At 40.6% G+C, this 26,898-nt stretch overlaps 1 protein-coding gene across 2 annotated transcripts in view; it reads left to right on the top strand.

The window, feature by feature from the left end:
* The first annotated feature begins 1,000 nt into the window (after nt 1-1,000).
* The window catches only part of pole (polymerase (DNA directed), epsilon), a 160,005-nt gene continuing 134,107 nt past the window's right edge, over nt 1,001-26,898 (top strand). For both annotated transcript variants that reach the window (XR_006315365.2, XM_043715574.2), the window contains exons 1-12: nt 1,001-1,088; nt 6,643-6,778; nt 10,289-10,369; nt 15,031-15,075; nt 15,449-15,541; nt 15,641-15,795; nt 17,984-18,122; nt 19,758-19,838; nt 20,340-20,447; nt 21,558-21,668; nt 21,921-22,006; nt 23,688-23,807. Coding sequence is in view for 1 of the 2 variants with exons in the window: in XM_043715574.2 (XP_043571509.2) it covers nt 1,024-1,088; nt 6,643-6,778; nt 10,289-10,369; nt 15,031-15,075; nt 15,449-15,541; nt 15,641-15,795; nt 17,984-18,122; nt 19,758-19,838; nt 20,340-20,447; nt 21,558-21,668; nt 21,921-22,006; nt 23,688-23,807 (1,220 nt within the window). In the remaining variant the exon portion in view is untranslated. The remainder of the gene's footprint in view (nt 1,089-6,642; nt 6,779-10,288; nt 10,370-15,030; nt 15,076-15,448; nt 15,542-15,640; nt 15,796-17,983; nt 18,123-19,757; nt 19,839-20,339; nt 20,448-21,557; nt 21,669-21,920; nt 22,007-23,687; nt 23,808-26,898) is intronic.

The following is a 26,898-nucleotide window of genomic DNA, read 5'->3' as shown; positions in this document are numbered from 1 at the left end:
TTTCAAGAAAAGGCAGATTATGGTTCTCATCCTATTTCTGTGGCCATTCACAAATTCAAAACACTACAAACATTAACTAATTGAACAACGATTTGGAGGTGCTGGCATTAGACTAGAGTATACAAACTTAAAAAAATCACCCAACACCAAGTTATAGTCCAATTTGGACTATCTTTGGAAGCACTAGTTTTCAGAGCGCTGGTCCTTCGTCAGATGGTTGTGGATTATAAGATCATAGGACACAGAATTTATAGCAAGAGTTTACAATGTGATGTACTAATATTATATATTGAAAAAGACCTGGATTGTTTATTAAGTATCATCTTATTGATTGGGCCACGTTGGTTTCAGTTCTTTCTTATATAAATTCCAGAACTTTCTTAAAGTTACATTCTCAAGTGAACTTTAACAATAGTTCAAGATTAGAGTGGTGCTGGAAAAGGACAGCAGGTCAGGCAGCGTCGAGGCACCACTCCAACCTTGACTCTGATCTCCAGCATCTGCAGTCCTCACTTTCGCCTCGTTGATTTTAACAACAGGTGCCATGTTGACCCTGATAATGCATTGAAGGTGGGAGGCTGTCTGTGCACCAATGTTCAGACTGATTTTAATTCTAAAAAAGGTATTTACAGAATCTTACATGGATTCATGCAGTTTTTGAGCAAAACAAAATGTAATTCTGCAAGTTGGACTGTTGGACTATAACCTAGCGCTGGGTAATTTTTAACTTATTAAACAATCGCTGCCTACAGCCAAATCAAGAGGTGAAAACCTCTCGCTGAAGCCTATGTAGCGAGCAATAAGATGCCTTTTAGTGAAGATCCACCTCACCACAACTGCCCTTCGACTCGCAGAGGTACGGTATGGAGTGGGCGGGGTCAAGATGTCTTCATCGCTTTCATCAAATCAGAAACCTTCCGATATTGTCCAATCAGCGAGCGCGTGGTGGATCTCGCGGTGACGCGGTTGTCAGGTCCCGCGAGAGGCACGAGAGCGCGCCAATTGAGTGAAGGAGCGGTAGGTATGGTGCTGCAGAACAGTGGGAAGCTGAGAGCGGACAGACAGCCGGTGGCCGACACCAGTTACTCGTGAGTTTCAGCACTGTTCGCTGTCGTGATCGGCGGGGAGTGATGACTGCAGCTACTGAGCAACAGGCTTTAGCTGCAACTCCCGAGAGATGAAGGACATCTCTGGGCAAAAACATACCAGCGTTACGTTCGATAACACTTACATGAAGCAGGCCTCTCAGAGCTGAAGCTAGTGCAGTTACTGCAGGCTGATCACTCACTATACCTGTGATCCAGTTAGTGCTGTGTTCTCGGAGCGAATTACAGCCGATGCTGGAACCTGTACTGACAGCAAAAAGTGCTGGAAATCACAGGGAGTCAGAGAGCAAACTAACGTTTCGAGTCTTGACGACTCTTCAGAGCTTTATCTTGCTCTCTGTTCACAGATGTTGCCAGATCCGATGTGATTTCCAGTGCTTATTGTTTTCGGTGCTGTGTATTCCCGTTCGTGTTGTTTCACTGTTAGAGCTGGAATGCACTGAGTAAGTGTAGCTCACGCCTATCCGCTCCCCACCCCTGCATTATTTTGCGCTGCCTCTACTAGCAATTATGTGGAGGTGCCGATGTTCTCCGGGGGTGGACAAAGTTAAAATCAGCAGTTCAGGCAGCATCCAAGGAGCTTCGAAATCGACGTTTCTCTGGATTAGTGGTGCTGGAAGACCACAGCAGTTCAGGTCTGGATTAGTGGTGTTCTTCCAGCACCACTAATCCAGAGAAACGTCGATTTCGAAGCTCCTTGGATGCTGCCTGAACTGCTGTCCTCTTCCAGCACCACTAATCCAGAATCTGCTTTCCAGCATCTGCAGTCATTGTTTTTACCAAAGTTAAAATCACACGAAACCGGGTTATAGTCCAACAGATTTATTTGGAAACACTAGCTCTCGGAGTGCTGCTTCTTCATCAGATAGCCAGTGATCATAGAACACAATTTATAACAAAAGATCATAGTGTCATACACTGATAAGATATGTTGAATAAACTCCAAAAGCTTGCACTTCTAAATAAGCCTATTTGATTATAACCTGGTGTTGTGTGATTTTTGACTTTGTCTACGAGCAATTGATCGTTGAAACTAAAAATCACCCAACTTTTGAGTCTACAATATTTGTGGGAAGCATTTAATATATACAATTTACATATGTTGTGCCTGCCTTTATTGAGATTGTGCGAAAACTTCTAAATAATTTGAATGTAGTTGGATTCTTGCCTGATTTGTCTGAACAACAGTGTGTTGCTGGAAAAACACAGCAGTTCAGGCAGCATCCAAAGAATTGAAGATTCGACCGTTCAGGCATAAGCCCTTCATCTGGCTTATGCTGCCTGATCTGCTGTGCTTTGCCAGCAACACACACTCGACTCTATCTCCAGCATCTGCAGTCCTCGCAACAGATTGTTGCACCGAAGAAAACATATGCGCCCATCCATAAATGCATGAAGTGGGTTTTGGTGCTGCCTGTTTATAATTATGCTTATTTAATTCTGATGTCTGGCAAGTTAGAGTGGAATCTTAAACAAAAATTTGTAATTAATCTTTTTCGTCAAATCACTAGAATTTAGGAAAAAACTCAATTTTTAAGAGATGAATAATATGCATTCTAATGTGTTTAGACAGTTTGGATTATATTGGGATGGACAACGGGGCATCCATAGAATAATATGAGCAGGGCTTATGGTGGTTTGATATATGGAGCCTTGGGAATGTGATTTCTCAAAACGATTCTCAGAATGCTGTACCCAAGTTCTACACATTAATGTAATGTGATCAGTCAAATCATTTTGACTAATATTGTAACTGAAGATGCTCTATTCGCAACTTCACAGATCACAACAAAAACGTTTTTCCAATTACAAAGAAGAGCAATTAAGTACTTTTTTATTCATTCACGGCTATGGGTGTCGCTGGCTGAGCCAACATTTATTGTCTGTCCCTAGTTGTCCTCTGGTGGTTGTGGCAGGCAGCTTCTTGAACTGCTTGACTCGGTATGCTATCGATCAACCCACAATGCTGTTAAGAAAGGAATTCCAGATATAAAAATGGAAACTTTCCAAGCCAAATGGCAGTTCATAATAGCCTCCGCATGGGTTTATGGAAATGTAAGCAGTCCTTGAGTTCTAGGAAGCTTTGTTTAAGATAGTCATAGAGATGTACAGCATGGAAACAGACCCTTCGGTCCAACCCGTCCATGACGACCAGATATCTCAATACCATCTCAGCTAGTAAAAATTTGAAATAAACCAATATTTTCCATAATCCTTTTAAAAAAAAGGCTTCAAAGAATATTGAATATTATCATTTTAATAATGGTTAATTAATTGAAGATTGAATTCGTGACTTCGATGTCATATCATTGAAATCCTCAGTTTCACATGATGTCAAAATTATTTCTCAGTACTAAAACTTTAGTCCATGTTAAAACGCTACCCTCAGGCTAGCTTGCTACTTTTAAAATGAACTTCATACCTATTTCTGTGCAAGCGATTTCAATTGTCTCAGCATGCCTGTGTTGAATCTTAAACATTCAGTTTATTCAACTTTCCTGCTCTTGCTCCATGTGACTTTAAATATATTAAGTCAATACCAATTTCCTTTGAAAGATATTCTTAAATCTGCTTCCATCTGTGGTTAAGGCAATAAGTTGCTGTATTTATCTTAAAAGTCTTTTAGTCTCCAAACCAATCTTTTTGCCAATTATTGTAGCTCTGTCTCCTTCAGTTCCTGAACTTGGTGCTATTTAAACTGTTTCTGTCTACTCTGTCAAAAACACACATAGTTATAGAGTTGTACAGTGTGGAAACAGACCCTTCAGTCCAACTCATCCATGCCAACCAGATATCCTAAATTAATCTCGTCCAATTTGCTAGCATTTGGCCTATATCCCCTGTAAACCCTTCCTATGTATATACCCATCCAAATGCTTTTTAAATGTTGTGATTGTACCAGTCTCCACCACTTCCTTTGGCAGTTCCTTCTATACACATATTACCCTCTGTAAAAAACATTGCCCTTAAGGTCCCTTTCATATCTTTCCTCTTTTACCTTAAAACTATGCCCTCTAGTTTTAATCTTCCCTGGGAAAACGACCTTGTCCATTTATCCCATCCATGCCCCTTATTATTTTATGAACCTCTATAGGGTTACCCCTCCGCCTCCAATGCTCCAGGAAGAATAGACCCGGCCTATTCAGCCTCTCCCTTTTGCTCAAACCCTCCAACACTGACACTGTGCTTGTAAATCTTTTCTGAACCCTCTCAAGTTTAACAACAGCTTTCCTATAGCAAGGAGACCTTTACTGAATGCAGTTTTTCAGAAGTGACCTGACCAATGTCCTGTACAGCTTCAACATGAAATTCCCAACTCAATGTACTGACCAATAAAGCCAAGTGTACCAAACCCTCCTTCACTGCCCTGTTTACTTTCAGCTCCACTTTCAAGGAACAATGAACCTGCACCCCCAAGGTCTCTTTGTTTGGCAACACCCCCCAGGACCCTACCATTAAGTATATAAGCCCTGCCCAGATTTGCCTCACCACAATGCAGCACATCACATGTATCTGAATTAAACTCAATCTGCACGACCAATTTTGGTGTAATCTGCAAACTTGCAAACCATTCCTCCTATATTCACATCCAATCTGTTTATATAAATGACAAAAAGCAGTGGACCGAGCGCCAATTCTTGAGACACACCACTGGTCACAGACCTCCAGTTCAAAAAAACCTTCCGCCACCACCCTCTGTCTCCTACCTTCAAACCAGTTTTCTATCCAAATGGCTGGCTGTTCCTGGATTCTACATGACCTAACCTTGCTAAACACTCTACCATGTGGAATCTTGTTGAACGCCTTGATGAAGTCCATATAGGCAGCATCCATCACTCTGCCTTCATCAATCTTATTTATCACTTTTCCAAAAAAAACTCTGTCAATTAGTGAGTCACAATTTTCCATGCACAAATCTATGTTAAATGTCCCTAATCAATCCTTGCCTTTCCAAAACATTGACTCTGCTCAGATGCTGCCTGACCAGCTGTGCTTTTCCAGCTCCACTCTTTTTGACTCTTTCCAAATACATGTAAATCCTGTCCCTCAGAATCCATTCCACAACTTAGCCACCACTGATGTCAGGCTCACCAGTCTACAGTTTTTCCTTACCAACTTTCTTAATTAGTGGTGCCACATTAGCCACCCTCCAATCTCATGGTATCTCACCCTTTGCTATGGATAATATAAATATCTCAGCAAGGAATCCAGCAATCACTTCCCTAGCTTTCCACAAATATCTGGGATACACCTGTTCAGGTACAGAGGATTTATCCACCTTTATTCATTTTGAATGTGAGGATTGAATCTTCTCTGCTTTAAGGAGAATAATCTTAGACTCTCTCTAGTTTTTAGTCATAAATGTAATCCTTTCACCCTGGCATGCATACATCGCTGCACCCTTCCTGAAATATTGTGACAGAATTGGACCTCTTGTTGGGCCTGAACCAGTAACTTACCTTTACCTTGCTAAGTGGGCAGCATGGTGGCTCAGTGGTTAGCACTGCTGCCTCACATTGCCAGGCACCCGAGTTCAATTCCCGCCTTGGGCGACTGTCTGTGTGGAGCTTGCACATTCTCCCCATGTCTGCGTGAGTTTCCTCGGGTGCTCCGGTTTCCTCCCACAATCCAAAGATATGCAGGCCAGGTGAATTGGCCATGCTAAATTGTCCCATAGCATTAGGTGCATTAGTCAGGGTAGGGGAATGAGTCAGGGTAGGTTACTCTTCGGAGGGTCAGTGTGGATTTGTTAGGCTGAAGGACCTGTTTCCATACTGTAGGTAATCGAATTTAATCTAAACTACTTTTGTCTGTACTGAATGCCTCATTCATAAAACCCAGGGATCTTGTTAGCACTTTCTTTTAAAGCCTTGTTAACATGTCATGCTATGTGCACAGATTCGTGTACATGAATTCTCACGTCTCTATTCTTCTGCCCTTTATACTTGTAATACTTAGCCATCATCCTCAAATTTAAAATCAAAATTGTTGACTAACCTTGACATGATCTACAGTTCCATCTACATCTACTTTCCTTTCCAAGGTTCTCTCATTTGTGCTCAACCTGAGTGAAATTCTTTGTGACAACCATTAGTGAATGCCCAAGATGCTGTGATGCACTTGGTTCAGGTAACAGCAATGGAGAAAGAATATGAGCATTTCGGGCCAACAACCTTTTATCAGTCCTTGATGCTATTGAGTATAGAACCTCTGATTTATTGTTTGCATCACATACAGTATACAGAGTAGAACACACCAAGTTATTGTGTAAATTCATTTTTATTTGGAATGAAGTAAGGTCTACATTTATATAATTCTTTCCATGGCCTCATGATGTCCCTAAGTATTTTGCAGCCATTGTAATATTTTTCAAGTGTGTTTGTTGTTGTAGTGCAAGATTGGAATTGCATCTTTCAATGTTGCCTTGAATCCAAAGTGGCAGGAGCAAGTAAAGATCAGTCCATTCCTCTGTTAATGATAAAATAGTCCTTTTGCACTTGATTTAAATGTATCTCTCGTGCTTTTGTTCCCACAGTGAGGATGGCTCCTCCCTTCCTGCACTCAAGCGCCTGGAGCGCAGTCAGTGGACAGATGAGATGGATGCACGATTTGGATTTGACCGTCTCAAAGATCCAGGCGAGAAGACTGGCTGGCTTATCAACATGCACCCAGTCAGTTGTCCTTCTAAGCTAATGTTGTCCCAGCGAGGGCCCTGATTTACAAATGCCTGACTTGAATGTTTGTATGAGGAATACAAACCCATACATAGGTGTAATTTAAATGATGTGGCATACAAACGTTTCCAGTGCTTTGTGTACTGACTTGCGAACCAATTGACTTAGAGTCATTGAGATGTACGGCACGGAAATAGACCTTTCAGTCCAACTCACCCATGTCGAGCAGATATCCCAACTCAATCTAGTCCCACCAGCCAGCACCTGGCCCATATCCCTTCAAACTCTTCCTATTCATATACCCATCCAGATGCCTTTTAAATGTTGTAATTGTACTAGCCTTCACTACTACCTCTGGCAGCTCATTCCATACATGCACCACCCTTTGCGTGAAAAAGTTGCCCAATAGGTCCCTTTTATATCTTTCCCCTCTCACCCTTAACCTATGCCCTCTACTTCTGGACTCCCCCACCCCAGGGAAAATACTTTGTCTATTTATTCTATCCATGACCCTCATGATTTTATATACCTTTATAAGGGCATCTCTCAGCCTCCGTCGCTGCAGGGAAAACAGCCCCAGCCTATTCAACCTCTCCCTATGGATCAAATCCTTGTAAGTCTTTTCGGAAACCTTTCAAGTTTCACAACATCTTTCTGATAGGAAGGAATCCAGAATTGCATACAATATTCTAAAATTGGCCTAACCAATGTCCTGTACAGCTGTAACATGACCTCCCAACTCCTGTACTCAATATTCTGACCAATAAAGGAAAGTATACCAAATGCCTCCTTTACTAACATATCTACCTGTGACTCCACTTTCAAGGAATTATGAACCTGCACTCCAAGGTCTCTTTGTTTAGCAACACTCCCTAGGACCTTACCATTAAGTGTATAAGTCCTGCTAAGATTTGCTTTACCAAAATGCAGCACCAAGCATTTATCTAAATTAAACTCCATCTGCCACCTCTCAGCCCATTGGTCCATCTGATCAAGATCCTGTTGTAATCTGAAATAACCTTCATTGTCCACTACACCTCCATCTGCAAACTTACTAACTGTACCTCTTATGCTCACATCCAAATCATTTATATAAATGATGAAAGGTAATGGACCCAGCACCGATCCTTGTGGCACTTCACTGGTCACAGGCCTCCAGTCTGAAAAACATCCGTCCACCACCATCCTCTGTCTTCTACCTTCGAGCCAGTTCTTATCCAAATGGCTAGTTCTCCCTGCATTCCATGAGATCTAACCTTGCTAACCAGTCTCCCATGGGGAACCTTTTTGAACATCTTACTGATGTCCATATAGATCACATCTACCACTATGCCCTCATCAATCCTCTTTGTTACTTCTTCAAAAAACTCAATCAAGTTTGTGTGACATGATTTCCCACACACAAAGCCATGTTGACTATCCCTAATCAGTCCTTGCCTTTCCAAATATGTGTACATCCTGTCCCTCAGGATTCCCTCCAACAACGTGCCCACCACCAACTGCAGGCTCACTGGTCTATAGTTCCCTTGCCCTTACCGCCCTTCTAAACAGTGGCACCATGTTAGCCAACCTCCAGTCTTTCGGTATCTCATCTGTGACTATTGATGATATGGATATTTCAGCAAGTGGCCCAACAATCACTTCCCTAGCTTCCCACACAGTCCTAGGGTACACCTGGTCAGGTTCTCGGGATTTATCCACTTTTATGTGTTTTAAGGCATCCAGCACTTCCTCCTCTGTAATATGGACATTTTTCCCTACATTCTATATCTTCCACATCCTTCTCCACAGTAAACACTGATGCAAAACACTTGTTTAGTATCTTCCCCCATCCCTTGTGGCTCCACACAAAGGCTGCCTTGCTGATCTTTGAGGGGCCCTATTCTCTCCCTAGTTACCCATTTGTCCTTAATGTATTTATGAAATCCCTTTGGATTTTCCTTTACTCTGATTGCCAAAGCTGTCTCACATACCCGTTTTGCCCTCCTGATTTCTCTCTTAAGTACACTCCTACTGCCTTTATACTCTTCCAAGGGTTCAATCGATCTGTCTTGTCTCAACCTGACATATCCTTGCTTCTTTTTCAGCGTTCCCTACACCTACCAGCCTTCAGAATCTCATCCTTTTCACTTCCTATGTCATTGGTTCCAATGTGTACAATGACCTCCTGCTGGTCCCTCTCCCCCTTGAGAACATTCTGCATCCTCTTTGAGACATCCTTGGTCCTGGCACCAGGGCGGCAACACATCATTCTGATTTTTTGCTGCTGGCCTTGGACTAGAGAGTCCCGTAACACAATCGATCTTTTGGAACCTGACGTACTCCTCATTGCATTAGAGTAGGTCTCAATACCAGAATCTTGGTTGTTCGTGCAACATTCCCCTGAGAATCCATCACCCACTACATTTTCCAAAACAGCATACTTGTTTGAAATGGGGCTAGCCACAGAAGACTCCTGCACTACCTGCCTACCTCTCTTACCTTTCCTGGAGTTAACCCATCTATGTAACTGTGTCTGCAACTTTTCTCCCTTCTTGTAACTGCCATTCATGACATCCCCTTGCTGTTGTAAATTTCTCAATGCCTCTAACTGTCTCTCTAACTGATCCATTCGATCTGATAGGATTCACAGCCAATGGCATTTATTGCAGATACAATCCTCAGTAACATGTAAACTCTCCATAAACTCGCACATCTGAAAAGAAGAGCATATCACTCTACCAAGGGCCATTTTTGCTTCTTTCAATCTAAGAATCCAGAAAATAACACTGTCTTATTCCTCTATGAAACACTGCTCCAGGCTGACTTGATACTTGTGGATTATATTTTTAAGTTTAATGAAGAGACATCTCAATAAAACATATAATCAAGGAAGAACCCAATCTACTCATTACTGCAGATTTACTGTCAGGTTGCACTTAATTATAATCACTTATCTGTATCTGTGTTGTGATCTCTCCCAAACAGGTTCCTCCAAAATTAGTTGTGAATTTTACGGTTTGTTAATTTTCCTAGACAATTTCCAATGTCAGCGATACATGAATTGTGAATGGACTCTAAAACGGAACCTGCTCACAACCTGGGATCACCTGTATTGTGATATATAGGTCATTCTGGTATAATGCGAGTTTCTGCTGCATGCAAATTCAATATTACTCGATTGACGAATTGGGGACAATATTTCTATAGCGCGAACATTTAAAGCATGAATTGGTTATAAGTTGATTCCAGCCCCAGTAGTTTCAATGGTGCTGCAATTACTGATTTTCTTACAACACAGGATTGCGTGACAATGGAACTACTGCGTTATAACAGAACTGACTGTATTGATGATGTAGGTTTCACAAATATGTTCCATGTGGTTTAGTGCCTGTTCATCTTTAAAGCTGTTCAAAGAATCATAATTTACAAACTTTATACTAAAAGTTATTGAACGTGACTTGTTTTTATGTATTTGTAAATTGCAACATTTATTTGCTCTGAACATATGCTGATTTTGATTTACAGACAGAACTCCTGGATGAAGATAAACGAATGATCAGTGCTGTGGATTATTATTTTATTGAAGAAGATGGGAGCAGATTTAAGGTGTGTAACAATTTATGTAAAGACTTTTTTTTTTCTCCTTCATGGGATGAGCATGTTGCGAGTTTGACTGTCTGGCCCATCTTCATTGGCTTTTGAACGTGATTGTCATCTGCTTTTTTGAACTGCTGCAGTCCATGTGGTGTAGTTAGGCCCCCCAGTGCTGTTGTGAAAAGAGGTCGAGGGCTTTGACCTAATGGTGGATGTGGAGAGCATTAAGTGAGCTGCTTATTCCCTGATGGTAGATAGTGTTAAGCCTTTTGAATGTTGGAGTTGTCAACCAGGCAAGTAGGGAGAATGCCACAGTAAAATGATCAACAGTGCTATCAAGCAGTATCTTCTCGGTAATGACCTGTTCAGTTTCACCTGTTTAGGTTCCACCAGACCCATGCAGCTGCTGTCCTCTTTGCAGCCTTGGTTTAAACATGAGAAAAAGGGCTGAATTCCAGAGGTAAAATGAGAGAGCCTTTGACATCAAGGCTGCATTTGACAGATGTAGCATTCAGAAGCTTCAACAAACTGTAATCAATGGGTACCAGGGGCAAGCGCTGTATTGGTTGGTGTCCAACCTAGAGTTGTACCATAGGATAGTTTGTGGTTATTGGAGGTCAGTCATCTCAGCTCCAGGATATCTCTACAGGGGTTCCTCAGGGTAGTGTCCAAGGCTCAACCATCTTCAGCTGCTTCATCAATGACCTTCCCTCTGTCATAAGCTCAGAAATGAGGATGTACACCAATGGTTACACACTGTTCAACATCATTTGAGACCCTTCAGACACAGTAGCAGTCTGAGTTCGAATGCACCAAGATCTGGACAATATCTAGCTTGGGCTGGCAAATTGCAAGTAACATTTGTGCCATGCAAATGCCAGTTAATGATCATCACCAATAAGAGACCACCTAAATACTGCCTCTTGACATTTAAAGAATTCATCACTGAATCCCCTACTATCAACAGCCTTGAGGTTAGCATTGACCAGAAATTCAACTGGACTCTCCAAATAATGACAGTGGCTACAAGAGCAGATCAGTGGCTAGAAATAGTGTGGTGAGTAACTCACCTCCTGCTTCCCAAGGCCTGTCCACTATCTACAAGAAGCAAATCAGGAGTGTGATGAAATATTTCATACTTGCCTGCATGGGCGCAACTCCAGCAGCACTCAAGAAGCTTGATATCATCGAGGGCAAAGCAACCCACTTGATTGGCTTTGCTTCCACACTGTACACCACCAGGTTCAGTAGCAGCAGTGTGTGCTATTAGATTCCCTACAGTGTGGAAACAGGCCCTTCGGCCCAACCAGTCCACACCGACCCTCCAAAGAGTAACCCACCCAGACCCATTTCCCCTCTGACTAATGCACCTGACACTATGGGCAATTTAGCATTGCCAATTCACCTGACTTGCACATCTTTGGACTGTGGGAGGAAACCGGAGCACCCGGAGGAAACCCACGCAGACACTGGGAGAATGTGCAAATTCCACACAGACAGTCGCCCGTGGCTGGAATCGAACCTGGGTCCCTGGTGCTGTGAGGCGGCAGTGCTAACCACTGAACCACCGTGCCACCCCTTTTTTTTTTCCACACTGACCCGCCGAAGTGCAACCCAGCCAGACCCATTCCCCTACATTTACCCCTTCACCTATCACTATGGACAATTTAGCATGGCCAATTCACCTGACTTGCACATCTTTGGACTGTGGAAAGAAACCGGAGCACCTGGAGGAAACACACGCAGACACAGGGAGAATGTGCAAACTCCACACAGACAGTTGCCTGAGGTGGGAATTGCACCTGGGTCTCTGACGCTATCTATACGATACATTGTAGGAATTCATCAAAAATCCTTAGACAGAATCTTCCAAACTCAGGATCACTTCCACTTAGAAGGACAAGGGTAGTACATATATGGAAACATCTGCAAGTTGCCTTCTAAGCCTCTCACCTTCCTGATTTGGAAATATATGATCATTCCTTCACAGTCACTGGACATTCTCTCCCTCTCAGCACATGGACTGAGCAGTTCAATAAGACAGCTCGCCAACACCGTGATAAGGCCAATTAGGCTGGGCAGTACATGCTGGCCATCCAGCGATGCTCACTCCTCACAAGTGAATTTAAAAACTAAACTCATGACTTGTGGTCTTGTAAATGGTGAACAGACTTTGGCAAGTAAGCAAGTAAATTACTCCCAGTCTCTGACTTGCTGTTATAGCCATAGTGTTTATATGTTTGGACAGGTCATTCTGTTATAATGTACGTTTTGTCAACACCAATTCGCTGTAACATGATTGATAAATTGGGAAAACTGAATCTAAAGTGCAAACTTTTAACCTTTTGGTTGTGTTGGTTGTATAACATCGTATAACAATTTGTAAAGCACCATTTTTCTGTAACACGGGTTGCACAAGGACACAATCATCATGTTATAGAAGAACTGACTGTATATAATTATTGTAAGACATCCCTGCTCCTATACTCAAATCCTCCCACACTGAAGGCCAACATACCATTTGCCTTCGTGACTGCCTGTTAAACTCTAATGCTTACCTTCAGCGATTGTTATGCGGATATCCAAGTTTCATTGTACATTTTCCCCCACAATCTATAGCCACTCATATAATAGCCTGCCTTCCTGTTTTTACCAACACATCCACTGGCTCCTCCTCATCAATTCTGGGTTACGTCCTTGAATAATAACAGCAGTTTTGTCAAGAATTATTTCACTTTCTCAAATCCATGCTGACTCTGTTCAATTCTGCTCTGTTTCCCAAGTGCTTACCTATTAAATCTTTCATAATGGTCTGTAGCATTTTCCCCACTACCAATATCAGACTGACCAGTCCTACAGTTCTCATAGAGTCATAGAGATGTACAGCATGGAAACAGACCCTTCATGCCAAACAGATATCCCAACCCAATCTAGTCCCACCTGCCAGCACCTGGCCCATATCCCTCCAAACCCTTCCTATTCATATAGCCATTCAAATGCCTCTTAAAAGTTGCAATTGTACCAGCCTCCACCACATCCTCTGGCAGCTCATTCCATACACGTACCACCCTCTGTGTGAAAACGTTGCCCTTCGGTCTCTTTTATATCGTTCCCCTCTCACCCTAAACCTATGCTCTCTAGTTCTGGACTCCCTGACACCAGGGAAAAGACTTTGCCTATTTACTCTATCCATGCCCCTCATAATTTTGTAAACCTCTATAAGGTCATCCTCAGCCTCCGACGCTCCGGGAAAACAGCCCCAGCCTGTTCAGCCTCTGCCTATAGCTCAAATCCTCCAACCCTGGCAACTTCCTTGTAAATCTTTTCTGAACCCTTTCAAGTTTCGCAACATCTTTCCGATAGGAAGGAGACTAGAATTGCATGCAATATTCCAACAGTGGTCCAACCAATGTCCTGTACAGCTGTAACATGACCTCCCAACTCCTGTACTCAATATTCTGACCAATAAAGGAAAGCATACCAAATGCTTTCTTCACTATCCTATCTACCTGCGACTCCACTTTCAAGGAGCTATGAACTTGCACTCCAAGGTCTCTTTGTTCAGCAACACTCCCTCAGACCTTACCATTAAGTGTATAAGTCCAGCCAAGTTTTGCTTTCCCAAAATGCAGCACCTTGCATTTATCTGAATTAAACTCCATCTGCTATTTCTCAGCCCATTGGCCCATCTTGTCAAGATCCCATTGTAATCTGAAGTAACCCTCTTCACCTCCAACTTTGGTGTCATCTGCAAACTTACTAACTGTACCTCTTATGCTTGCATCCAAATTATTTATCTAAATGACAAAAAGTAGAGGACCCAGCACTGATTCTTGTGGCACTCCACTGGTCACAGACCTCCAGTCTGAAAAATAACCCTCCACCACCACCCTCAGTTTTCTCTCTACTTCCCATTTTAAATGCAGAGTTTACATGAGCTATCCTCTGCTCCATAGGAACTCTTCCAAAGGCTATAGAATCTCAGAAGATGACCTTAATGAATCTACTGTTTCTAGCTCCCTTTACTCTGGAATATAGAATACCAGGCCCTGGAATGTAAAATACTACACCCTGGGAACTTACCTGCCTTCAATTGTGTCTGACACCATTTACCCGCTAATACTGATTTGCCTCAGTTCTTGTCTCTTTCTAAATGTGTTTCCCAACATTTATGACATGTTATTCATGTTGCACTGTTTTGGAACTTTGGGAGAAAAATCGATCAAAACAACGGCACTTTCAAAAGGAGAAAGACAGGCAGCGATTACATGGGAAATGAATCAAATGAAGAAGTAAACCTGCACTGCTGTATGACCAAGCAGTGAATCTGCACAGCTGACTGTTAGGGCAACTTCTTCACATAGCGGGTGGTGTGTTTATTGAATAAGCTTGCCAGAAAAAGTGGTGTAAATTGGTATAATTACAACAATTAAGAGACATCTGAGTGGGTGTATATTTAGGGAAGGTTTGGAGGGATATGGGCCAAATAGGACTAGATTAATTTAGGATATCTTGTCAGCATGGCCGAGTTGGACCGAAGGGTCTGTTTCTGTGCTGTACATCTCTATGAATCTGTTATCCTTTGTGAACACAGAACTGGAGTATGCATTTTCTTTGACAAACTTTTTAAATAAGTATCAAACACTTTTTAATTAAATTTTCTTCTTTTTCAGGTTGCTCTACCTTTTGAACCCTATTTCTATGTTGCCACAAAAAAGGTTTGTAGAAGATGAATTAGCCAAAAACGTGAAAATGTGTTCAATATGTACATCATAAGATTTTTTGTATGATTGTGCTTTATACAAACTATATCAACAAATTTTTATGCTTTTAACTTTGAAGTCTAATTTTAAGTCAAAATGCAAAATGTAAATGCTTGTACATGAAAGCAATTTAATGTGCGATGACTGAGTTCTGATAACTGTTCCAAATAAAGCTAGCACTGTAATTGGACAAAACAGTTTTGAAGAACAGGACTTTTTTGGATAATCACCTTGATGCTCATTAAAATATTTATGTATTGAAAACTATTATAATTAAATTGTGGACTCAATTGTCGTGAGAATAACTTTCTTTTTATATTAAAAAAAGGGCTGTGAAAGAGAGGTTTCATCATTCTTGTCCAAAAAATTTCAAGGCAAAATAAGTAAAATATCAACCATTCCAAAAGAGGACTTAGATCTGGTGAGTTTTTGTTCTATTACTGTTTTTATTATCCTGCCCCACAAAAATAAAGTTTGGGTAATAATAATTTAATCTTCTAAATTACTTTTTTCTCTACAGCCTAACCACTTGGTTGGCTTGAAGAGACTCTATGTTAAGCTCGCTTTTAATACGGTTGATGACCTGATAAAAGTCCGAAAGGAGATTTCCTCGGCTGTAAAGAAAAATAAAGAACGGGAGAAATCAAATGATGCCTATACTGTTATGTTATCCAGGTAATTTCACCATTGATGCTTTATGCTGTGTTTTCATTGTTACAATGCTGCTATTCTTGGCTCGCCATTTCTTGTAGTTTCTTATTTATTTCAAACCTAGTATTAAAGAATTGACATTGTTAGGTTCTGATTAGGGGTCTAATAAACTGCTAAGATAAGTATCAACATATTGCAAATATTTTTCTGCATCAAGGTTCAGTCTCTCAGTTCAGATATTGGTCAGTTTACAGCCTGGAATGCAACAGCTAATCATTCTTTCAGTTTTCTCCTGTTTCAAAATGCAAGGCTTTTTTTCTCTTCTGAAATGTTTTATCTGATCAGAACTATTAAGCTACAATAAGAAGCATGTTTTAAGAATTCACTTTCTTAACAGAGGCCCCGACTGAATTGTCAGGTGTGTGTAAAAGATTCCATGGAACATTTTCGAAAAAGAATTCTGGAAAAAGTTGTATGGAGAATAACTTTCTTTCTATACTCAATAAAAGTCTGTGAACAAGAGGTTTCATCATTCTTGTCCAAACGTTTTCCAGGCAAAATAAGTGAAATATCAAAGAAGTCATCTCAGTGTCATGCCAAATATTTACCCCTCATTGGCATCACAAAAATGAATTACTTTGTCATATTGGTGTTTGTGGGAGTTCAGTATTTCCTTCAGTAACTGCACTTCATTCATGAAGTGTGTTTTGGGATGTCCTTCAGCTTTGAAAGATATATTCCAGTTTCTTTTCTATATCTTATGATTGATTTTCAAGCAGTGAAATACAAAAATAAACTACTCCAGGAAAGGTGTTTAAGGATTTGCTGTGTACTTGCGATTTGAAGAGAGGCTGCAAAGAAGGTGAAGAACACTTGCCCACACCTGCTGGTGATTGCCAATATCAATGCAACCAAAGTTCTTCTTAAAAATTAGTTGACAGACCAAGAGCATAATTAGATAAATGGCTGTTGTTCTTTTTTGAGCCTGACATGTGGACCATATCCTTGGAATTTGCCAAGTACACCAACATCTGGAGTTTGATAAATGGTACTGAAACCTTCAGGAAGGTACTGTATTGGTATAACATGTAAAGCGGTCACAAATAAAGAAGTATAATTTAACTTGTTTGCTTTCTTGGCTGTAAGATTACCCAGTGTCTGATTGGAGTGTTAAGGAAAAATATGCTTTTAAAATTAATGACATGCAATGACTCTTCCCCACACCCCATTTTGTTGAATCCACTTTTAATATTAACATTAAAACCTAAATGAATTTTATGACCTGCTCCAGTTCAACTTTGTAATAAGTGCTGGTATAGCATTTTAGAGATGTAAACACAGAAACAGGTCCTTCAGTCCAACTCGTCCATGCTGACCAGATATCCTAACTTAATCTAAACCCATTTGCCAGCACTTAGCCCATATCCCTCCAAACCCTTTCTATTCATATACCCATCCAGATGTACCAACCTCCACTATTTCCTCTGGCAGCTCATTCTATACACACACCACCCTCTGTGGAAAAAGTTGCCCCTGAGGTCTCTTTTATATCTTTCTCCTCTCACCCTAAACCTATGCACTCTTGTTCTGGACTCCCCTACCCCAGGGAAAAGACCTTGTCTAATTACCCTATCCATGCCCCTCATGATTTTCTAAACCTCAGCCTCTGATGCTCCAGGGAAAACAGCCCCAGCCTATTCAGCCTCTCCCTGTATTTTAAATCTTCCAGCCCTGGCAACATTCTTATAAATCTTTTTAAAGCTCTTTTATCTGTTGATATAAGGAAGCTATATTGGTTAGAAACAATCAACAACTTTATTTGCCACCCTGCAAAAGAGCTGAAAAAAGCAAAGAATAGACATGATCCATTTTATGCAATTATAATTGTAAGGTGCAGCATAATGGTGCTCTACAGTGAGATATTTCTTTGCTTCCCCTGTTTTCCTGAAAGATCTTAGTAATTGGGATAGGGCAACTGAACTTCCTGTGAAATTATCTGGGCTAAGTAGAATGCAAAGTAAGTTTGCAGAGTGAAACTCCAATAAATAGAAGATTGTCATGTTTTTAGAAAAATGTTTTGTGATTTGTTTACTGTATATTAATAAAAAAACAGAATCTTTGATCAGGTAAGTTTCAGTCAAGTTATTCTTGTGTTGGATACTATCTTGTGACAATTCTTGCTACGTTTGGTGATATTTGTTTGTAATGGTAGTGCCTTGGCTGGGGGCAATGTGACTGAAGAGGAAGGAACATCAAAAAAAATTTCTGATCAAATGGAAAACATAATTGACATCCGAGAATATGATGTCCCTTATCATGTTCGAGTATCTATTGATTTGAAGATTCAGGTGGTGAGTACTATTCTATATGGTAATGGTTCTGAAAGGGATAATGTTGGTGGCTGTGTATTAAACTTCAGCTGATTATCATATCATAAGTATGATCACGTTACCAGATAATGAATTATTATATGTGATATTTAATGTCTTACTGTCTTGAGTGAATTAGCTGAAGAATAGCTTTGGATCTTGTAGGATCTTGTATGTTATGTGTCTGCTAATAGCCTTGAAGCTGAATCTTGCCAATAATTGGCTAAGTGTGACTTAAGGCAAGTTTCAAGGAAGGTTTGTGTGTGAGCTCATGAGTTTTCAAGCATAATGTATCCAAACTCACCTTGTTAATTATGCACCATACCCCAATGGCACTCACTCATCATGTTCTCCTACTCGCCGCAGGCAGAGGTACTAGCAATTGCTTGGACATCTGGTATTACTGGCGTCGTCTTTAAAGACCAGCTGTACACCAAATCAAGTGCTAGCAACCTGCACCTGCACTGCACTGTTTTTATTTGCCCCAGAAATATCAGATAGAGGGTACGTGGCAACTCACTTTGCTGACAGGGAATGCGTGCAGTTGCTGCCCATGGAACGTGCCCTGAGATGTGGAACAGTTGGTGAAATGGTGTGCCAGGTTACTACTTTAACATTCATTTTGGGAATTATCACCTTTCTGTGCAGTGGCTGGGAAAATAGGAAACTGCATATCATTGAGGCAAGATGGTATAATCATGAGGATACAACTGGATTTCTGTCCACTGATGAGCAAGAATCTCATCTCATCATTCAATATTTAAAGGAAAAATGGGACTTTTTGTCCTCAGCAACAAGATGTTCATCAGGACCCATCTCTCACAATTGTCCCAACTTTCTTGTCTTTGCCCATGTCATTCAGGGATTTGGAAGATTGTTCCCAAGATAATGATTTCTAACTAGCTAAATGTCTTTTTTTTTTAACCCTAATAGCAATCATGGCAGAAGCTGCTGCTTGTTAAGACAGGAGATTCCTCTTGTTAAGCCTCACCAGTGGTTGCTCCTCTACCGTAGTAACCAAATAGGCCCTTAGGTGCAGTCAAAGAAAGAGGAGTTGTGGCAGCATCCTCCTATCCACAATACCACATGGACATTTTAAATTTGTTTGCTTTTTACTGACTGTAAATAAAGCAATGATTTCCCTGGGATGATGGAAAGTGTAAACTGAATTTGAAATTCAAGCTTGTGAATTTCTTCCCATCCTCCCCCATGAGAACACATTTTGGGACTTGTACAATTTGTGTCCCAGAGCTTAGCTGATAACCTGTTCCCAGTCTTGTTCCAATAGCGTTTGAGTAAGCAACCTGTGGTACATGGAAGTTTAGTTTCCCATTTGATTTTAAATAACTTGGACACGTGGGAAAGATTTCTTTTTCGAACATATATATTGCAAGATAAAACTCTGGTCCTTCCTGAAGTTTATTCTAGTGCTCTTGTCCCACTGGTGACTCCTACTAGATGATTACTACTAGAATTAAAGGTATTTGGCTAGATGACACCTGAGTGATGTAAGGTTTGAAAGCTTCATTCAGGAAGATTATGTAGCTGATTTTTGATAGTGTTGACCTGATTATAGATAATTAGGATTCTTTATGGTTAACTCATCTTGCTTCCTAGGCGCATTGGTACAATATACGAATTCGTGGCGGTGCCTATCCTCCTGAGATTATACGTAGGGATGACTTGGTTGAGCGACCAGTAAGTAATACATTCAATATTTTGGTTCATGTAAATGTGATAGAAACCAGTTCTAGTAACAGTTAACCAAGTCCCTTTTGCCAGTAAAACTTAATTGTATTTATGCCTTTAAAGAGAAACAATTTGAGACTTAATTTCTTGTGACCCAATTAAAATTATTTTTAAAATAGAGCTATTTATATGTAGTTATCCTTTATGAAAACTTGCATAAATATCCACCTAATAATGAAACCCAAAGTTGTTTTATTTTATACAAATTCTTTAATATTTTATTCATTTGTGGGATGTTGACATTGCTGACTAGATCAGCATTTGTTCCCCATCTCCAATTGTTCAGAAGGCAGTTAAAAACCAACAACATTGCTGTGGATCTGGAATCACATAAATGCCAGACCAGATAAGGACATTCACTAAAGGACATTAGTGAGCCAGATGGATTTTTCCAACAGCATACTCTGTCTGTGGTTTAAATTTTGTTAACGCCACTTTTTTCTTTTCCAGGATCCTGTTGTTTTGGCATTTGATATTGAGACTACAAAATTGCCATTAAAGTTTCCAGATGCTGAGAATGACCAGATCATGATGATTTCCTACATGATCGATGGACAGGTTTGTTTAGGTGTTTGTAATAAAAGTCAAATCTGCAAATGTTAAAATACAGAGCAGGTTGATTACAATTTGGAATAGTATGAGACCTAGTAGATTTTTAAATTTAGTGTTTGTGGAGTCAGGCAGAGAAAATAACACGACCAATAGTGGAATGCAGATGGACAAGAGACCAATTTTAAGTCAACCAATATTCAACACTACTGTTTGAATCTCCAAACTTTTATTTGAATTTTGGCTCAGCAGCATTTAGGGTGTATAGTCATCTTTTGGTATTCTGTGCAAACACCACAACATTGTCACCCATTTTCTCCCCTCCTTTGTCATTAAATTGGACTGTTTGGAAGTTTGTATCCTATTGAAAAATGAGCTTCTTAACCATGTCCTCTACACAGTTCGCTTTCACCTCTATAGCAGCCAATCTTCTGCATTTTAAAAAAAAACTCATCCAAGGGTATGTCTTGACATTACTGAAAGTAGTTTATTTCACTACTTTCCTTTCTGACGCTAAACCTCAGTTCATTCATAATCTCTGATGTCTCTATCTTAACCTGTAGTAAGTTCCACTCAGCCATTACTCCAGTCCTGCTGTTTCCTATTGTTTCCCAGTCACATTTGAGCCTCACTGCTTCATCTTGTAATTCTCCCTTTACTTTTACTCTCTCTCTCACAATTCTCAGCTCAACCAACTATGGCACTTATATAAACTCTCAAACATAAGCAACTGTGCCTTTAACAAGCATATGGACGTACATGGAATAGTGTACGTTAGATGGGCTTCAGATTGGTATGACAAGTCGGCGCAACATCGAGGGCCAAAGGGCCTGTTCTGTAATGTTCTATGTTCTAATCACCCAGCCTCTGATTTTTTTTTTTGGTTTAAGGTCCTTGTTAAAATGCACCTATTTGACCAAGCATTAGGTTCCCCCATTGTATCCATTTTTGGTGCAGCATCTAGTTAAGCCTCTGATATGTATTAGTCTTTACATGTTAAAGGTGATAAAAGAAAGTTGTTGGATTCTTGCCTAGTGCTGCTGATGTCCTACAGAACAGTAATTCATGTATGCTTAGAAATGACTAGCAATCATAATATTTCTGTCTCTCTTTTTACAGGGCTATTTGATTACAAACAGGGAAATTGTGTCTGAAGATATTGAGGATTTTGAGTTTACACCAAAGCCAGAATATGAGGGCCCTTTTTGTGTTTTTAATGAACCAGATGAGGTCAGTGAAATCTGTTTGATTAAGCTATTAGTTGATTTCATACCTTTTTGTATTTGGAATTGTTTTGTTCAGTAATTTTAACTTTTTGTACTAAGGCCTCATGGTTGAATGTCCAGTGCTGGCTATTTAGGGCTGGAGACCCAATTTCACAGATCCCAGCTCTGTCCAGCACATGATTTCCTTGTTTTTCAGAAAATATTTCAGCCATTTGTAAAAGTCGTCTTTTCAAAGTGTGATTTTTTTTTGGTTTAGGCAAGCTTAATTCGTAGGTGGTTTGAACACCTTCAAGAAACAAAGCCTAACATACTTGTGACATATAATGGTGATTCTTTTGATTGGTGAGTGTTTTTATTGTTCATACAACAGTGATTGCTCTGGAGTGTTTCTAGCTGGAGTGAATGATTGTGTCCTGATTTGCTGCCAGTGATATTTTCACTTTTTCTAGTCTACTCATTGAGATTTTTTTTAACTTACTGTCCCTTTTGTGGAACTCTGTCACAGCACTTAACCTTTAAATAACAGTAAATATTATTTAAGCAGCAAATTACAGTGCAGAAAATAAAATCTGAAGGTTTATGAGCTTAATTATGTCAAGCTTAACCATGTTAAATCAGCTACCATAGGTTAACAGTGTTGTAATATTATGATGCAGAGAACAAAAATTAATCCCGAACATTCTGTTTGGTATGCAGAGTGAGAAGTGGAAGCCCCACAAAGATTAGTGTTGGTGAAAGCTTGTACATAGTCTATGTTTATGATTTAGAACTTGGAATTAAAACACAACTTTAAATTTGCAGACTTCACATTGGTGGGGTACAGCTACTGCACAATACAGGAAGATAAGGTTTTTGTAAAGTGTGCATGTAATTGCCAAATCAAGTAATTTCAAAGGGACACAAGGTTATAAATACAGAATCTCTCAAAGTTGTGACACACATCAGTAAAGGCCCAATGAAAGCAAATTGATGCTGAAATTTTAATTAACTATGCATCCGAAATCTTGCTTAATTGCACCATAATTGCCTTTCCCCCAACTATAACTCCTGCCCTCCTCCCTTTCCATCACTAAAGTAAACATAAACAAATTGTGGTCGCTATCACCAAAGTGCTCACCAACCTCCAAATCTAACACCTGGCCTGGTTCATGACCCAGTACCAAATCCAATGTGACCACGCCTCTTGTTGGCCTGTCTGCATACTGTGTCAGAAAACCCTCCTGCCCACAATGGACAAAATGTGACCCACTTAAAGTACTCAAAATATAGTATTTCAAGTCCATATTTGGAAAGTTAAAGTCCCCCATAACAACTACCCTGTTACACTCACTCCTATCCAGAATCATCTTTGCTATCCTTTCCTCTACATCTCTGGAATTTATCGGAGGCCTACAGAAAACTCTTATGTAATTATGAGAGAGAAAGGATTGGAAAGATTTACAGATTTGGTTAAGAGAAAAGATGGAAGATTTTAGATGGATCATGGAGTTTTGGGGCCAAATGGCCTGCTTTGCATTACATATTCTATAATTGCCTGGCATGTTCATCAAGAGTTGAGAAGTTTTCTATGTATAATTTTGGCTAATGTTTCAATTTTATAGTAATTTACAATTCATTGATTAATAGCCCTTTCTGACTGCTAATACTGAATGTCATGCAATTTCATGTATCCTTATAATAAAAAGGAACGTAAAGCTTTAATTTCTAGATAGTTTTACCTCTGGCTATGCTTAATCTTTCTTCCAAACATAATTCCTTTTGAAAATAGTTATTCCAGCCCAATCTTTCTCTAATCTTGTTTTGACATGGTAGGAATTGAGTAAATCTGATTAACAGATGTAGAGAGGAAAACATTTTAATGGTAATTGCAATATTAATTTTCGACACCAGATGTCTCCAGTATTTTGCATGTAGAGTATGCAATCCACTGTATTATTTGAAACCATTTACTTTGCAATGGGAAGTGGAAGAGTGATATAATATGTTTTTCAGAACTAATATTTACTTAATATCTGCTTTCCAGGCCTTTTGTGGAGGCACGAGCTGCTGTGCATGGTTTGAACATGTACAAGGAGATTGGCTTTCAGAAGGATAGTCAGGGCGAGTTCAAAGCTAGTCAGAGCATTCACATGGACTGCTACAGGTAGGAGATATGAGTTGATGAAGTTGTCTTTAATTGTGCATTTGAGAGGGTAATTTCACCATTTGAGTGGTAATGTCAAACTGGAAACTTCCATTTCCTACAGGAATATATTTGAAAACAAATCTTATTAACGTATTCCATTCTTAGCGGTAACAATTATATATGTGACCTTCATTATAGTATCATCCTGAGATTGAGGACAATTGTCTGCTGTCCTATAAGCAAAACCCAATTTCTTTCTCAATAATCAGAAATGTGACGATCAGTGCGCTGCAATAAATCTTCACGTAAGTGTACCCAGAGGAAATGAATCCCAGTCATAAACCCTTTGGTTCAACTAGTCCATGCTAACTACATTCCCAAACTAACTAGTCCCACCTGCCAGCAGTTGGCCCATATCCCTCCAAACATTTCCCATTCATGTACTTATCCAAATGTCTAGTTGCATTCACCACTTCCTCCAGCAGTTCATTCCACGTACTAACCACACTGTTTTTAAAAAAAAAAGTTGCTCCTCACATGCTTTCTCCTCCCACCTTAAAAATATGCCCCCTACTTTTGAACTCGCATACCTTTGGGAAAATACCTTTACTTTTTATTTTATCTATGCCCCTCCTGATTTTTATAAACCTCTGCAAGGTCATCCCTCAACCTCTCCTCCAGTGGAAAAAGGCCCCAATCTGTCCAGCCTATTTGTACAACTCAAACCCTGCAATCCTGGCAACATACTGGTAAATCTTTTCTGAACCGTCTACATTTAGTAATATCGTTCCTATAACAGGGTGACCAGAACTGCATGCAGTACTCCAGAAGAACCCTCACCAACACCCTGGACAGCCTCAACATGATGTCCCAACTCCTATACTCAATTTTCTGTGCAATGAAGGCAAGCATGCTAAATGCCTAAACCCCTGTCTACCTGTGATGTAAATGTCAAAGTATTATGTACCTAAACTCTTGGTCTCTCTGTTCCACAACACTGCTAGGGTCCTACCATTAATCAAAATGCAATACAACACCTTGCATTTATCCAAATTAAACTTCATCTGCCATGCCTCAGCCCATTGGCCCAATTGGTCAAGATCTTTTTGTAATCTGTGATTACCTTCACTGTCCACTGTACCACCAATTTTGGTGTCACCCACAAACCTATTGACCATGCCTCCTATATTCTCATCCAAATTGTTTCTATAAATGCCAAGCAGAAGTGGACCCAGTACTGATCTCTGTGGAGCACTGCTGGTCACAGGCCTCCAGTCTGAGAAACAACCCTCCACCACTACCCTCTGACACCTACCATCTCCAGTTGGTAAAGTCACCCTGAATTCCATGTGATCTAAATTTACTAATTAGCCTACTTGTTGAATATCCTTAATCATTCCTTGCTCATCCAAATGCATGTAAACCCTATCTTTCAGGTGCCTCCAAAATTCTACCTAACCACGGATATCAGACTCACAGGTTTATAGTTCCCAGACTTCTCCTTACAGCCTTTCTTAAATGAAGGCACATTAACTACTCTCCAGTCCTCGTTTGAACACAGACAACACTGAAACCAGTGACACTAAAGATCGTTATCTAGCAAGATATCAATGCATTCTGTCAGCTAAGAGTGAGAATTAGCAAAAGGAGGAAGAAAATATTTGACCTCCAATAACTCATGTAGGTCAAAGTCATGAACATCTGCTGGCTTTAACTGAGAGCAACACAGTTTCACTCAATCAGTTTCCTCATTCAATACTACATACCTGCTGTTTAGATGTTACATTTTGTGTGTGTGTGTGTGTGTGTGTGTGTCTCTCGCAATGGGGTCACCTGTAGTGTGACACATACCCAAGGTCCCAGTTGAGGCCTTCCCCTTGGATACCGAACTTGACTATCAGCCTCTGCTCGGCCACTTTTCGTTGTTGCCAGTACCGGGTGGAAGCTGGAGAAAGTGTAGCATCGTGAGGTTATCCGTGGGTTTGCGGTAGTGTGAGGTGCTGAGGTGCCCATCATTGATGGACATGCATGTGTCCAAGAATGAGACAGATAGTAGAGAGTAGCCCATGGTGAGATGAAACTCGTTGATATCACTTTATAGTTGTTTCAGTGACTTCTCCCAGGACTCCTGGAAGTTGTGTAGCATCTCCATCAAGGATGGGCACCTCAGCATCTCACTCTACCGCAAACCCACAGATTACCACACGATGCTACACTTCTCCAGCTTCCACCCAAAACACATTAAAACAGCCATCCTCTATGGGCAAGCCCTACGCATACACAGGATCTGATCAGATGAGGAGGAACGTGACGGGCACCTGGAAGTACTCAAGGATGCTCTGTAAGAGCAGGGTACAATGCTCAACTCATCGACTGCCAGTTCTGACATGCCACAGTGAGAAACCGTAATGATCGCCTCAGGAAGCAGACACTGGATGCAACTGACAGGGTACCCTTTATTGTCCAGTACTTCCCAGGAGCCAAAAAATTATGCCATGGTCTTCGCAGCCTGCAGCACATTACCAATGAGGATGAGCACCTCGCCAAGACCTTCCCCACAACTCCACTTCTCACCTATAAATGATCACCAAACCTGAAACAGATCATTGTTCATAGCAAACTGCCTGGCTTTCAGGACAACACCGTACAACCTTGTCATGGTGGACACTGCAAGACGTGTCAGAGTGTCAACACGGATGCCACCATTATGCTTGGGGACACTTCTCACCGTGTAGGTACTCATGTGACTGTCAATGTTGTCTATCTTGTACGCTGCAGGCAAGGATGCCCCAAGGCATGGTACATTGGCGAGACCAAGCAGAGGCTGTGGCAACAGATGAATGGACACTGTATAACAATCAACTAACAGGAGTGTTCCCTACCAGTCAGAGAACATTTCAGCAGTCCAGGACATTTGACCTCAGACCTTCGGTTGACTGTCCTCCAAGGCAGACTTTGGCAACAATGAAAAGTGGCTGAGCAGAGGCTGATAGCCAAATTCGATGCCCATGGAGATTACCTCAACTAGAACCTTGAGTTCATGTCACACTACAGGTGACCCCATTGCACTATACACACAGACTGACGCACGCACACAGATGCACAGACA

This window comes from Chiloscyllium plagiosum, unplaced genomic scaffold (assembly GCF_037043375.1).
Source record: "Chiloscyllium plagiosum isolate Xiang-an unplaced genomic scaffold, Cpla_swu_hap1 HiC_scaffold_24, whole genome shotgun sequence".
NCBI lineage: Eukaryota > Metazoa > Chordata > Chondrichthyes > Orectolobiformes > Hemiscylliidae > Chiloscyllium > Chiloscyllium plagiosum.
Note: the sequence above shows the minus strand (reverse complement) of the source record. Positions and strands in the feature narration are given on the sequence as shown.